This window comes from Balaenoptera physalus, assembly GCF_965194825.1.
Source record: "Balaenoptera physalus genome assembly, chromosome: 15".
Classification (NCBI taxonomy): Eukaryota; Metazoa; Chordata; class Mammalia; order Artiodactyla; family Balaenopteridae; genus Balaenoptera; species Balaenoptera physalus.
In genome coordinates, this window is record NC_138894.1 from 17,424,275 (window position 1) to 17,439,877 (window position 15,603).

At 45.2% G+C, this 15,603-nt stretch overlaps 2 protein-coding genes across 3 annotated transcripts in view; one reads left to right on the forward strand and one right to left on the reverse strand.

Annotated features, from left to right (window-relative positions):
- KCMF1 (potassium channel modulatory factor 1) overlaps window positions 1-7,645 on the reverse strand; it is a gene marked incomplete at its 5' end in the record, with an annotated part of 74,406 nt that extends 66,761 nt beyond the window's left edge. The window contains 6 exon segments of the mRNA XM_082426214.1: window positions 6,043-6,057; window positions 6,060-6,092; window positions 6,095-6,139; window positions 6,142-6,421; window positions 6,597-7,533; window positions 7,581-7,645. Of these exon segments, the coding sequence (XP_082282340.1) occupies window positions 6,043-6,057; window positions 6,060-6,092; window positions 6,095-6,139; window positions 6,142-6,421; window positions 6,597-7,533; window positions 7,581-7,645 (1,375 nt within the window).
- On the forward strand, window positions 7,589-15,077 carry LOC309643297 (uncharacterized protein). Of its 2 annotated transcripts, none has more exons than XM_082425937.1 (2): window positions 7,589-8,006; window positions 9,376-15,077. In XM_082425937.1, exons 1-2 carry the CDS (start codon window positions 7,644-7,646, stop codon window positions 9,388-9,390), a joined length of 378 nt encoding a protein of 125 aa, XP_082282063.1. In that variant the 5' UTR covers window positions 7,589-7,643; the 3' UTR covers window positions 9,391-15,077. The 2 variants fall into 2 exon arrangements, with proteins under 2 accessions (XP_082282063.1, XP_082282062.1); XM_082425936.1 differs by lacking the exon at window positions 9,376-15,077 and adding an exon at window positions 8,116-8,314.
- The last annotated feature ends 526 nt before the right edge of the window (window positions 15,078-15,603 follow it).

The window sequence follows — 15,603 nt, forward strand, 5'->3', positions numbered from 1 at the left end:
ATCCTGCAGCAAGGGTCAACAACTTGTGGCAAGCTCTGGAGATGACTTCGAGTGGTACTTGAGTAGCTAGTCCATAAATATTTGCTGAACGAATGACTGAATGAACCAGAAAACTCATACAAAGTGCAATTAATATGCAGAACCCACAGCCAGTTAATCTGAAACCAGAGCCAGAAGGAGAACAAAACAGCACCTCAGAGTCCAGTCCCAGGCCATTCCCACAGGAGTCAGCTACCCTAAGTTATTTTCATTCTATGTACATAGTTTATTCATCCCCTCTTACTTTTATGGAAGTTCCAAGTTCTCCTTCCTACAATCTCTCTCCTTCTTAACCAGTTCCCCCAGATAAAAACAGGAATGCAGTGTCCAGTCTCACCATTTTTTAGACAAGTATTAACATCTCTAACAATCACCGGCAAATGTTCACTGGGCCTCCAAAGGCCAGACACTATGCTAGGTGGTAGGGTACAAAGGTAAGTGTAACACTATACCTACCCCTCAGGTAGTTTGTGGGGCAGGCAGACAAGTAAACAATCGCAGCATAAAAAAATGCCTGGAGAATGAGGCAGGAGTGCCACTGGAGGAACTTAACTTTGCTGGGTGGGTGGGGAGGGTGACAGAGTCTTAAGGAACAAAAGAAACAAAAGTCAAAACCAAACATTATAGTTGAATATACCTGTCACTGTTCGAATGGTCAACTCATCAAGTTAGCACTCTAAAGTGGCGCTCTGAATGAAGATCCTCTGACTGTAGAAAAATTTGAAGTTCATGACAGTGGCACTGAGTACTACCAAGAGAAGGAACACACAGACACACACTTCAGCAGAACATAATGTGCAAACCTAATTAGTCATGACGTCAAGAGGCTTCACCCACTTATTGTCTGTCCCTCCAAGCTGAAGGTGACTTGACTGACCGACCCACTCCTGTGATTTCAGCTGGTTTTTTCTCACAGCAGTGATGGATTTGCAAGGATCCATCCATACTTTCTCCCTGATACCCCTTGTGGCTACTGGCAAAGTCTGCTGGACTGCTGGCTGGTACTGCGGCCCTGAAAAGATACACAGACCATGTACAGGAACTGGATAGACTCACACTCTGCTTGTCACTATTCAGAAAGACACAGCTAAAAACACGGATTAACAAACATGTGGGAGGGCAGTGAGAAAGGTAGCAGGGATGGCACCCTGGAAGGTGCCTAATCAGGCAATTCAGCTCTTGCTAGTTTCACAGGACAGTGAGTTTTTACCTCCTGGTATGCAGCTCTTAAGACATTTCATCGGCACAAGAGTTAGTTTTGTGTTTCTGACTCCCTGTGACTACAGATAATTTCCAAGCTTCAGGCCCACCCTAACTTTCCTCTGCCATCACCCTCCTGGCCTCGTGTCCTTACCATCCCCAAAACGTCCTCTCTTTTCACCCAAAATACTCACTTCCTTCCCATGGAACGTAGGTAATTTGTTCCCTCAGGAAGCTGTCTGCCTTATCCAATATCTCCAACATGAATCAGGACACAGATAATATATAAAAATTACCACATTTAAAAAATGCTCTGATCTGTATACCTCTTACAGACTCTTTCCTCAATTATAGTGAATAGCTTAAGTGACTAAAAAAGTATACCATATCATTTTAAGGAAATGAACAACATCATGGCTCCTAGCACAATACTAAAATTAACATGAAATTAAACTTTTATTAACAAAGATTTTAATTATGAACAGCACTCCTTTTAAATTTTATGAGTATGATGGGTAGGAAATGTTTCCATATTCATGAATGTAGCCACACAGCAATATTTATAAAGAAATTAAAAACACACTATTTTTAGGATAACCCAACGATACCTTAATCTTCACTAAAAACAACTTTTGGAACCCCCAGTCTAAAAAAACCACCCAAACCTCAGCAAATATATATGGTAGATGTTATAAAGCTGATTTTTGAAAATTAAGTTATGACTCATAAGGGCATGGATTTCTTTTTTGAGATGTTGCAAGCGTAATATGAAGGAATTTGTTTGGTAGTTTCACATCAGAAGCTTCCTAATTTTCCACTGTGAAAAAGTTTTCAATCTTTAAGCAAGATTGCTGCTAATAAATTCTTAAAATTCTAAGACTAAAAGGAATTTCTTCCAAATTAAATTTCTAATTTAAAATAAGAGAGGAAAGTTATATTTCGTCATATTTTAACTTTAACACAAATGTCAATATATGGGGAAAATGGGCTTCAAAATCAACTTTATACAAAATCATGAAATCAAAGACCCCAGAAATTAAAATATTTATGTTCTATCCTTTACTGAAAGTCAAGGTAAATGTAATTCATGATTTATTGAAATTTAAAGTCAAGTAAGAACGTCATAATCTTTTAACAGATCATTTAAGTAAAATAAGTTGTCCGACATGATGGCAAAGATCTTTTCAGTGGGAGTGAATCTACTTTGCCACAGGAAGGCAAAAGTCACCACATTAAAATCACATGCTAATTGCCAATCCTGGCTTTCCAGTCCCCAAATCCTGAAAACAAAATTATTGCAATTCACTACGGGATTGTCTGCATGTGCATTTTTAGCATCAGACAGCACTTTCAGAGAAGAGAAATCTACTAACAAAAGAGTTCTACAATTTCAAAAAAAATGGTACAACTTTCAAAAACTAGAGTAATGGCCTACTTACTCTTGTATATTACATTTTGAAAATAAACAGTATCAGATCCTTCTGAGAATAACACAGTATCATCACTTGTCCATTTATTCACTATCATTTTTACATATGAAAATCTTAAAAAAACTAGGGGAAATATAAATCAGGTAGAGACAGGAACTCTATTTGAAATCTCGAACAATTTTATCCAAAATCGAGAGTAGCCCACAAAAAAGCTAAGGAGGCACTCAAGAAAAAGGAGTTAGAAATCACAATAGATTCCCTCTCTGAAATTGGGCAAAATTAGTAAGAAAAAAGTTGGTAATTATTTTGTCATCAATTTGTTTATCCCTTCCTTATGGTATGTCTACTGGGCGGTAGAAGCTGTGCACACATGCACCTTCCCCACCAAACTTAAGGTGAGAAGCTGTGTCTTGTTCATTCATCCCCACATTCTTCGTAACTAACCCAGGGCCTTACACATAGTAGCGAATGAAAAAAGGTTGAATGATTTAAGGTAATAAATGTATTCCTAACCCCAGGTAATCAATTAGGCTCCAACTCATGCAAGAACACTCATAATTTCATTTTAGCTAATAAGCACTGAGTAATTTGACGTGTTTTTAAAAACATCTGCAAAGCTATTATATAGTTTTTAAGCTCTGCATAGCACAGTTATACTTTAAATGTATTTAAAAGGAAAGTATGTAGTGAAACATTAAAAAAACATACTCTTACAAATGAAATAGAAAATGATTGGTTTCACTGTGTATAACATGGAACTAGATGGTGTTGGTATGTTGAACATAAAGTGACTAGGAACTGATGTTGTAAAGTGTTTGTTAACGTGACAAGAACGTTACAAAGAGAATTAAAAGGCCCTGGAATTCTGGTTGGAAAAGTCACGCTGGGCAAGCAGGAGACAATGTAGAGTACCATCATCTCCACTCAGACAGCGTCTGGGAAGGTGGGTGGGGAGTCTGTTTCCCATGCCTCAGGAACAATGACTTCTATCCCAGTCAACACGGTACTGCTGGCAACAGGTACAGAACTGGTTCAGTCCATGGACTTGCTCCCCATTCCCCAAAGGAAACAACAGAACACCAAGCAGAGCGGGCCCTTTCCGGACTCCCAACAATTCCAGTTCTATCAACTCTCTAAAGCTCTACTCTAGAGTAAAAGTAGGCAAATTATAGCCCACAGGCCAAAATGGGCCAAATTCGGCCACCTCCTGTGTTTGAACAGCCTGCACGCTAAGAACAGTTTTTACAGTTTTAAATGGTAAAACAAAGAATCATATGTCATGACACATGAAAATTAAAATGAAATTCAACAGCAGTTCCATAAAGAAAGTTTTCACTGGAACATGGTTGTGCTCATTCATTACATGCTGTCTGCTTTTATACTACAACGGCAGAGCAGACAGAGACCTTATAGCTTGCCAAGACTATGATACTTACTACCTGGTCCTTTACAGAAAAAAGCATGCTGGCCCCTGGGCTAGGACATTTTTCTGTGCTTCTAGTTGCATCTCATTTCTCAGAGGTAGTCCACTGCTTCACCAAGTACAGACTCTAAGCTTGACAGATGTCCATCCTGGGGCTGTGTTGTCCAAAGTTACATGTTACATATAAAATAGTGCAACTCATTAGGATGGGCCCAAAGACAAAGTAACAAATTACATGCTTACAGAAAGCACTGAAAAGGAAGCACAATGCAAGCACAACAGTACAGGCAGCTCAGTTCAGATCTTTTCGCAGACTACTACACCCAGTCCTGGGTCATACTACTGAAAGGAAAACAACAACTACAGAGAATTTGGAGGTGGACAGATGATTAAAAGAGCTCAAAAATCATACCACTAAAGAAATGGGATTACTTGGCCCAAAGAAGAAAGGGTAAGAAACAAACTATAATACCGAGGGTGTCAAACTCTACATTTGTTGATAGGCTAAATTTCTACTGATGAAAGCAACTGGCAGCCTAAACTAAAATTCCACAAAACATATATCTAATGAATTAAATGTGATTCTTAATGAGATTGCCATTCCTGCCTTAGGCCATAAACCAGACCCTTAAAAAGTAATCACTTGTCAAATATTGTACTATAAGTCTTCAACTGATATATTATAGGAATGCTCCTTTTTCAGAAACCTCTGGCATTATGTAAGTTACCAGAAAAGGTGTGCTATTCATGTGCTGAGGAGTTCAATGAGATTCAAGTAACTAAAAGGTAAATGTAAGTTTCATGACCACATGCCTTGCCACAGGACCAAACATGGAAAACTGGGCTTAAATTACAGAATTTGTGTTACATTCAAGAATGTTCACGCTGTGGGATTTTAATTACTCTAAAAGATTACTGAGGGTAAAGGAATCTTCCCAGGACACCATTCAATCAGAATACTCAGTCTGGAACTACCTGGATATTTTCTTAAAGCAAGGAGAATGGGTCTCAAACACCCTTCTTCCATTGCTATGATTCTGTAACTTTAACTCTCCTAGTTCTTATGAGTAAGAGAGCCTGCAGCCATTGTTCACTTTCGTTTTGTCTTGAAGGTGGTCAATGTACACACGACTTCAGCCTAAGGTAAACTTTAATATCCCAAATTAAAATTTTATTATAACTTTAATTACAACTTCTTTTAAATTACAAGATAGGGAATGTATTGCCATTAAGTAGAAAAAAATGGGAAAATAGGCATAGCTTCTAAATATTTCTATGAGCCTATGTACCTTATTATTTCAAAATGTCCAACACTGGTACACAGTTAAGTGAAGAAAATATAGCCTATTTCCCATTAGTTTTCTGACTTTAAAATACAGAACGCTTGGACACAATATTTTCTTTGAGTCGATCTCAAATTACATTATAATTAGTAATGCTCTGAATATAATTTTGAACAATCTGAGTTTTTCAATCTTTAAATTCTAAGGCCTGTATTTCCCTAAGAATACCCTTCTAACAGTGTGATGCACACACGAATGTGACTCACTAAACTTTCTCCACTCCTACATCACCTATACAGTATTTTAACATCCAGAGTACACAATATCTTCAAGCCACTTCTACAATCTTGCATTAACCTTACCAGGATAAACTTTTCGCCAAGTCTCGTAATACTTTTTATTTAAAGACCTGTGGTAGTGAAACAAAGAAAACACAACCCCCCTCCCCCTTTTCTAAACCATATGGCAGCAAATGGAAGTTAACTTATTTTTTACCAGATCAACGCCTATACCTCGGCTCTAAACAATTTTCTCTTTGTGCCCCGGGGCCGGGCTAGAGCTGTCTGCTGATTTGCAACTGTACCCCCATCATGTTTTTAAATCGCAAAACAAAGTCCAGAACGCTCCCTGACCACTAACAGACCTCACCACGGTCATTTACCAAAACCTGGTTTAGGGAGACATGCACGCCGGGCGAGGGGCCCACGGCCGGCCGGGAGCCAGTCCCCCTCCGACCGGGTGACCGAGCAGGGAGTTTGCTCGCCCGGCCGGGACGGATCCGCCCCGGGAACTTGGTTACCCGAGCTCAGGGCCGCGCCGAGGCCTAGCCGCGAGGCCGGGGCGGGCTCCAGGCGGCGGGGGCTTCCCGTTCCCCGGCCGCAGAGCCTTCCCGCCCGCCCCGCAGTCGCCCGCAGGCAGGGGCACTCGCTGTCGTCTCCCGGCGACTGGACGCGCCCGCTGGGTCCCGGGCCGGCTCCTCGGTCTCCTGCCGCCGTCTGCGGCCCCGCTCGGCGGCCGCGCCGGGCCCTTCCGGGACGGCGGGAGCGCTAGGCCGCGCCGGGGCCCCGCGGCTCCGGGGCCAGGCGGGCGGGCCGCGGCGTCCGGTATCAGTCCCGAGGGCCCGGCTCCCGCCGGTAACGGGCCCCGCCGCCTCCCCTCCCCCTCCCCCGCCCCATGACAGTGCAAACCCTCCGGCCTGCCCGGCCGCCCCGCCTCCGGCACCAGGCCCAGTTCAGGGCCGCGGCGGTGTCGGCGGCAGCGGCGGCGGCTGCGCCGCGGCTCTCCGCCCTCGCTCGCTCTCGGTCCCGGAGGCTCGGGCCCGGCTCGGGATCGGCTCAAGTCTCCGCCGCTTCCCGGCCGCCCTCCGCGGCGCCCGGCCCGGGCGGGGTAGGCCAAGGCCCTGGCGGTGGGGGTGGGGGCTCCTCTCACCTTCATGTCGGGACATCCTAGTTCAGACGGTGGCGGCACGGCCCCTCCCGGGCTCCGGCTGCAGTGTCCCCCGCGGGGTCCCGGCGCTGCCCGCGCCGGCCTGCCGACTCCCACTCGACTCCCGGGCTCGGCCGCGGGGGCGGGGTGGGCAGCGGAGCGCTCCCGCGGCGGCGGCGGCTGCGGCGGGGAGGCGGCGTGGGGCGGGAATGGGGCCGGGCCTGGCCGGGGCTGAGCTCCTCCAGGAGGCGGGTCCGACGCCGCGGCTCCGCCGGCGCCCGCCGTGACTCGGTCACTCTCGGGCCCGCCGGCTCCGGGCTGCGGCGCCGCGCTCCGCAAATCCCGCTCCTCCCCTCCCCAGGCCCACCCCCCGCCCCTCTCCCCCGGCTCCCGGCCGCCGCCTCCTCCTCCTCTTCCTCCTCCTCCGCCTCCTTCCGCCGCCCGCACGTCGGCCCCGCCTCTCGCAGCCCGCGCCGGGCCCAGCAGCCCGGAGCCGCACGGCTGGAGGGCGCGGCGGGGGCGGCGGGGCGGTGTGGCGGCGGCTCGGGTCACGGCGTCTGCTCGCGCTCGTCGGCAGGCCGCGGTCGGGCGCCCGAGCCCGGCCTCGCCGCCGCCGCCGCGCAGCGCGTAGGGAGGAAGAGGAAATGCCCGGCCGCCGGCGCCAGCCGCTCGCCGGTATGACCGGCCCGCGCGGCTCGAGGGGCGCTCGGCCGCCCCCAGCCCCGCCTGGGGCCTATCCGGGCCCGGGCCGTAGGCGCCCCGCCGCTGGGCCGGGCCAACCGCGACGGCGGGTGCTTCCCGGCAGCGAGCTGCGACCCCGGAAGGCTTCCCCCTTTCGGGCGCATGGCTGCCGGGCCGACCTCGGGCAGCGCCCTGCGGCCCCCGAACCAGACGGGAGGCTGCGCACCGGCTGGGGACATGTGTTTGTATTTCTTTTTAAGCCAGCGGCCCCGAAGGGAAAGGCGGCTGGCCTCCGGGAGTCGTCCGGTGTTGCCCGGCAGGGTGACTCGCGGTCGGGAGGGCGTGGACGCGAGAGGCCAGCCGGGAGGCGGCTGGTCTTGGCTGCTGTGCTCCAAGGCCGGCTCCTCGGGAACCACCTACTTCGAAGACTCCGCTCCCGCCAGCCCGGGTGTTCGGCAGCACCCGCGCAAAGTTTGTTCCAGCACCTTGGCTCACCCTGAATACTCTTCTCTGAAAACTGTTGGGGTGTGTTTGTATGTGTGTGTGTTTCCTTTTTTTCCTGTCCGTGAACTACTTTTCTGTTTTTATCTATCTTTTACATTTTTACTCTCTTCCTTGTCAACTTTGTTTTCAGGCCTTAATTAGTTCATCAAATATTTATACAGCCCCTTACCACGTGTCGGTTGGTAGCGTGGTTTGGTGGAAAGAGATCGCACTTTGGAGTCAAGACATCTGCCGTGGATTCTGGTTCTGATACCCTCTATGTAACCTTGGGCATTTACCCTTTTATATTTGAATTTTTTTTTCTCCATAAACTAGAAGTGTGTGCCTAGGCTAAGTCTACTGAAATTGGATTCTAAAGTACTGCTTGCTTTGGGATTACTCTTTTTCCTTTCCACCATTACTAGCTGTGTGACCTGGAGCAAATGACTTAGCCTCCTTGTGCCTTGACTTTCCCATCTTTAAAATGAGTGCGATTACACATGATGCTAATAACAATAATAATAACAACAGGTATTTGGAGGATTAAGAGCTAAAGTGTATATAAAATATCCAGCACGGGACACAGTAAAAACACAGTTTGTTACCATATTTCATTAAATCTGATTTCAAGACACTTCTCGATTTGAAAGGTATTTTAAAAAGCTCATCTTAAAATCAAGGAGCTAAGTATTAGGTCACTCAGCTCTACCCAGGGGCTGTATTTGGTAGTAACTAATGATGAACTAGTTACCAGTCAAACTAAGGTTTAAACAAACTGGGGTTTAAATGAGGACTTTGTCACCAGAAATACTTCCAGTGCATGTATGGAGCTTTTGCCTAAATTCAGTCCAGCACAGCTGTTGAAGAAAGAGGATCGTCTAGGCCGTAAGGGGGCTTGGTGGGATAGAGAAAATAGGGCTTCCAACAAGGCTAACTAATATCTACTGAATGCTTGTCCTGTGCCAGTGTCTTTCTAAGCATTGTACAGTATTGTGTCTGTGATCCCCGGTACCAGACTCTTAGGACCCTCAATTTCTTGGGCTGTAAAAGTGAAGACAACACCACATAGTCTTGTGATGAGTAAATGATGTCTGTAAATAATAAGTTATAGAGGTTAAGGCATTATCAATAATATAGTCAGATAAAATGCTGGAGCAGATAAGAGAGCTGACAAATACTGCCGAACTCCAGGAAGGAATAAGAGTTAGTTTCTTTTGGTTTGGGGAAATGTTAGCGAATCCTGTTACGGAGAGCATACAGATGACTGTCTAAACCTGAAGGGAATATCAGATCTTTGACAGTCACGTTATTGTTTTCAATCAGGCAAAAGTAAGAAAATGAAGAAGCTAACTTAAAAAATGTATTTTTTCCTATTTGAATAAGAGTAAGCAGGAATATTATGTTTATTCAGGGTTTTCATGACTAGATGAAACATTTCCTCAATTCAACTAGAGATCAGGCCCTTCAATTAAAACAACCTGCTTGCTGTCCTGCGTATAGGAGACTGCATTTCCCAAAAAAGGATTAATGTAAACGCTCACACCAAATTGTTCATCAAATGATTTTTGGTCTTGGGACTTCCCTCGTGGTCCAGTGGTTAAGAATCCGCCTTCCAAGGCAGAGGACTCGGGTTCGATCCCTCGTCAGAGAACTAAGATCCCACATGCCGCAGGTCAACTAAGCCCGCGCGTCGCAACTACTGAGCCTGCGCTGCAACAAAAAGATCCCACGTGCCGCAACTAAGACCCAGTGCAGCCAAATAAATAAATAAATGTTAAAAAAAAAGATTTTTGTTCTCCAGAAATGCTTCTTCCAGGCCTTTCCTTTGCCTGCTCTTCCTTGAGTTCTTCTGTGTCCTTGCCTTGCCAACCCAAATCCATAGGATGGCCCAATTATGTAGCTTAAAACAAGCTAATGCTCATAAACATTGGTGAAATCAGAATAAGGTCTGTAGTCTAGTTAATTGCACTAATGTCAGTTTCCTGGTTTGATATTTTTCTATAGTTTTGTAACATATTACCATGGGGGGCAGGGGGGAGCGTACATGGCCCCTCTCTGCAACTTCTTCTGAGTGTATAATTATAAAGTAAAAACTTAGGGAGTTCCCTGGTGGCCTAGTGGTTAGGATTCCAGGCTTTCACTGCTGTGGCCCAGGTTCAATCCCTGGTTGGGGAACTGAGAGCACGCAAGCTGCTCGCGCGGCCAAAAGAAGAAAAAGAAAAAAAAAGAAAAACTGTAGGAACAGGAATCAGATTAATACTTACCTGCAGCTGAGAGGGTGGGGGCATGGGGATTGACTACAGAGAACTTACTGAGGTGATGAGAATACTGTCTTGATTGTGTTGTGTTTACCGTATACCTTTGTCACAACTTATAGATCTGTGAACCTAAAAGATTACATTTTACTTCTGTGTAAATTGTACCTCACTAAACCTAACTTTAAAAAAGAAAAGCAAGCTCTTGTCACCCCAGCCTCCTGTGATCTACAGGGTGAAGTTTAACTTCTCATATAAGGCCCAACATTCTTTTCCAGCATAAGGACTTTTCCTGCCTCTGCCAGTGTGCCCTGTGCTATCTTGTACTATACTGATTCCTGCCTCTGGGCCTTTGCACGTGTGCTTTCCTCTGCTTAAAGGGAGGACAAGAAATTCAAGCCTAAATTCAAATTCCTTGTACTCTGTTAAGCCTTCCTTGCCCCTCAGGCACACCAGTAAGTTCCTCCCCTGTGCTCACTTATGCTGTGCATAATTTTTAATTAGTTTTCATCTTGTTTCTTAGCTAAACTCCTCCAAGACAGACAATCACATGATTCCTTTCTGTCTCTGGGATCCAGTAGTGTGGTTTAAAGCTGGAAGAAAACTTAAAGTGTTGTCCAGGGTCCTCAAGACCCTTTCAGAGGGTCAGTGAGGCTTGGGTTTTCTTATATAGTTGAAACAGCACATCTCAATAGATAGAAGGCAGAAGCAGCTAAGAGAATCCAGCTGTCTTCAGTTAAGCCAAACATTAGAGGTACTATGTGCAAGGATGTAAAACAATGTCACACTTCCAAATATTTTTTATTTTGAAAAATTACTTTTCTTAAAAATATTTGTGTTTCTAGGAAATGGGTTATGTTAAAAGATTTTCTAGGAAATGGGTTATGTTAAGATTTTAATTTTAATTAAAAATCAATAGGGGACTTCCCTGGTGGCACAGTAGTTAAGAATCCGTCTGCCAATGCAGGAGACACGGGTTCGATCCCTGGTCTGGGAAGATCCCACATGCTGCAGAGCAACTAAGCCCGTGCGCCACAACTACTGAGCCTGCGCTCTAGAGCCTGCAAGCCACAACTACTGAGCCCACGTGCCACAGTTACTGAAGCCTGCACGCCTAGAGCCTGTGCTCCACAAGAGAAGCCACCGCAATGAGAAGCCCGCACACCACAACGAAGAGTAGCCCCCACTTGCCACAACTAGAGAAAGCCCACGTGCAGCAACAAAGACCCAATGCAGCCAAAAAAATAAATAAATGTATTAAAAAAATCAATAGGTATAATACACATTTTAAAAAAAGTTCTTTGGAGTTTTCAGTAATTTTTAAGAGCATAAAGGGATCCTGAGACCAAAAAGTTTGAGAATCTCTGCCTTAGAGACTGTTACAACCCCTTCATTGCACAAATAAGAAATCATAATGATGTTGACATTTAAGTAGTGCTCTGCTACAGGTAGCAGGCCTTGTGATAAGCACTTTTCTTGTGGGTGCTATTATAGCTTCATTTTACTCATAAGGCAAGAGAGGCACAGAGAAGTTAATTGACTTGGCCGCATACCTAGTCACTGGTAGAGCCAGGATTTGAGCCCCCGTGTGTTTCAGAGGCCCTGCTGCTAACCACCCTTTTCTGCCACCTCCCTAGAGCCCTGGAAAGGGTCAGAAAGGCTCATGCTATCTGGTACTTCCCTGCTCTGTGCTCTCCACCGACCTCACTGTCACTAGGCAAGAAGAGTCATGGAGGCCTCCAACTTCCCTAGTTTCAAATTCTGCCACCCTGAGTATTTTCAAGCACAGCCTTGCAATGCCTTGGTTTCTAACAATCTAACCATGTGCACCTGCACTTCAACCACCCATTCCCCTCTACTGACCACACCCAGAGCTCTAATATACGACTTCCTGTTTTATTGTGACTGCCTACTTTTCCAGTTTTCTTACTCTGCCATTAAATCTATTCTTTTACTTCTTCAGAACCTCAATCCTTTGATCTTTCCACTTAACTTTTTTTCTTTTTCTTTTAACCCTATTCTCTTCCTGACCCAGTGGGTTCCCTATGGTCAACTAAAACGATTCTCATTCATGACCTTCAACTCTTTAGACCCCTCATTCTCAAGCTGCACCACCCCTGCAAACTCCCAATCCAGAATCAATTGCATGACGATTTCCCCCCACCTATATTTTCTTGGCATGCAGAACACAATGTAAAATATGATGGAAATAAACGGATTCGTTGGGCAGGGGGGAACTGCTACAAAATCTAGTGGATCCAACTTCAGCTGGACCTCAGTACCACTGAGCAGTTCTTACCCGATCAGCACCCTCTTCCTTTCTCAGATTATTACAGACCTACACCACTTGGCTTCAACTACTTACCTATCCACATCCCCAGTAGATAACCTCACCTTGTAACTCACAGAGGGAATATAGTTCACAAAGTAAGAACTTCCCCTTCCCACTATTAACCCCCAAAGGAATCTGTACATGTGCATCCTGCTGCTTAATGCCCTCACTGCTATCCCAGAAGAACCAAGATGTCCTTTTTCCAGTTCAATCCCACCTCTGCTTATAAGCCCACTTCACCCCATCTTGGATCATACTTCTTCAGTCACCTCCTTAACAACTATCTATACTTCCAACCACTCAGCCTCTGCTGGTTTGTTTCCCTTGGCCAAGAAACACCCCAGCCCTACACTTCCTCTGGTTACCACCCTATTGTTTCTTTCTCTTCGTAGTCAAGCTTCATAAAATGTCACTCCTCTTCCTCAGCTTTATAACCTGATTCATCTGATTGCTTGGCTTTTGATGCTGTAGGCCACTCTCATTTCCTGTGATACCACTCTTACCTCCCCTCCCATGTCTGTGCTCTTCCTGCATCCTCTATTGGGTTGAGCAAAGTCATCATCAACCTAGTCAGTTACCCAAGATGAAACCCAGCAGTCCTCTAGACTTCCTTCCCATTTACCTCCCGTGGCCAATCAGTCACCAGTGGATTTTACCCATTAAACATTGGTCAGGTTCATCCCTTTCCATTGCCATGGCAACCAAACCACTCCAGGCTGCTACCCTCCCTCCTCGAGCCTCAGTACATTCTTGACTCCTCACCGCCAATCATACCCCTTCTGTTGTCCTTTGTACCACTTCTAGTTAGCTTTTTTCCCTTTTTTGACTAAATTTCTAAAACTATAGAAGTAATACATACTCATTGGAGAAATTTTGGCAAATACAGAAAAACATAAAGAAAAAAAAATAAAGATCACTTATAAACCTACCACCCAGAGGTAAACACTGTTATAATTTAATGTGTTTCCTTCCTAGAGCTACAGTTCAGAGTCACAAATGGATCATATATCCACTGCTTAGAGCCCTTCAGATGGTTCACCTTCAATGCTCCCCATCTCTTACAGACTATCACTCAAATTCCTACCAAGGTCTAAAGTCCTGGTAGGGTCTGCCTCTACTTAACTTCAGCTTGTCTTCTGCCCCTACTATGTAATCCGTGTTAGATGGGTTGCTCTGGCTGCAGAGTGGTTTCCTTTCCTATCCCTGGAGTGTCTGTACCTGATTCTTCCTATAACAGCCTTAACCTAAAGTCATCTCCTCAGAGGAGCCTTTCCTGACTACTTTATCTAATATAAGGTCCCATCACTGATTTTTTAAAATCTTGTTTATTTTATTAATAACAATTCATATGAATTGTTACAACCATTCCAAGGCAGGATTTCAAAGAGCCATAGAATTTTGCCCAGGCTTTGAAATAGCAATCCCACTTCAACTCACTTGGTCTCTTTAAAGCATGATTGATACATGTAAAGATTTTAGATACAAGGACGTTTATCACAATGTTCTTTTTAATACTTAAGACTGAAGGCAACCTAAATAAATTATTTATCCAAACTCAAAGCAGCTAGAAATATATTTGTGGTATCTTTTCAATAAGAAAATCAGACTTCAAACATACACTGATCCTTTTGTAAATGATGTATAAACAGCATGATGCCATTTTTGTTTTCTAATAAAGCAAATACGTAAAATAAAGACTGAATGGATAATATGAAGGATTTACATTATTTGTTCAATTTATACATGTTTATTGGGAGTCTTTTGTGTCCACCGAGCTTACAAGTATGAAAAAGAAAATCACGTCCTCATCCTCAAGCCGTTTACATTCTGGTGACAGAATTAATTGAATTGCCATTCTGATAAGAGTGTCTTGAGAGCCCATGATGTGGATGTGAAGGGCCTTTTCCCCCTTAGTTTTGAAATCTTCTGTAATGAACAAGTACTAGTTTCGTATCCCTTTTATTTCTTATTTTTCTTTCTTTTATGTTTAAAGAAGCTTCTCATTGAAATAAATGGGAACTAGAAGGTGGTAAGTGGAGGGGTCCAGAGTGAAGGGGATGGTTCTGATGATTTGAGGAATGCGGGAGACTCCAGTGTGTTTAGAGGCTTAGGGGAAGGCATGTGTGTGTGTCTGTGTGTCTGTGCCTGAGTAGGGCAGCGGGGAGGATGGAGGAGACAAGAGGAGCCCAGGTGAAGTAAGCGTTCACTGGGCAATAGGACTCCTTTTTCTCTGCTGACAGTCATCAGGAGAAATAAAGTTGGTTTAGGCAGAGCTGTGTCTCTTGGCCTTCATTTTCTCAAAGTTGAAGGTAAGGCCATTTTGTGCCTCTGTGCCTGGTAAGTTTCTACTCCTTCCTCCTTTAAAAATCAGCAGTAGAGGGCGTTCCCTGGTGGTCTAGTGGTTTGGATTTGGCGCTTTCACTGCTTTCACTTCTTTCACTGCCATCGCCCCGGTTCAATTCCTGCTGGGGAACTGAGATCCTGCAAATTGCACGCTGCGGCGCAGACCAAAAAAAAAAAAAAAAAAAAAAAGTTAGGAGTAGATCCCTGCCCTTGTGAACAATTTCCTGACCCCTTCAAGTGTGCTGGGGCCACTTCCAGTAGCATCACCTTCTTGGGGGGTTGAGGGGGGAGCTCTTGTTTGTTAAAACCTTCCCAGCCCCCTCGGACTTACTGGGTCAGAGTTTCTGAGGGGTGGAGCCCAAGGATCTGCATTTGAAAGAACACCCACGGGGGATCCCGGTCATGCAAAGCTGGAGGATCACTCCGCGAAGTGCTCCCAGTTCATTTTACAATTCTCCATGATTGCAATCAAACTATCCCCTTTTACCAGCTTGCTGCCCTTGGGAGGGAGTGTCTCTTCATTTACAAACTTTGCGTACAGCCCTGCACTTGGCTACCACAGAGGGCTTCGGGTGCTAATTTGTGAACTGAATGGTGTGTCCAAGATGAGTCCAGGCGTCCTGATGTCCCTCTGACATCATGGTTTATCTCCACAAGCCGCTGAATTCTTCATGAAAGCATTTCCTGCTTCAACTATGCCAAAAAATCA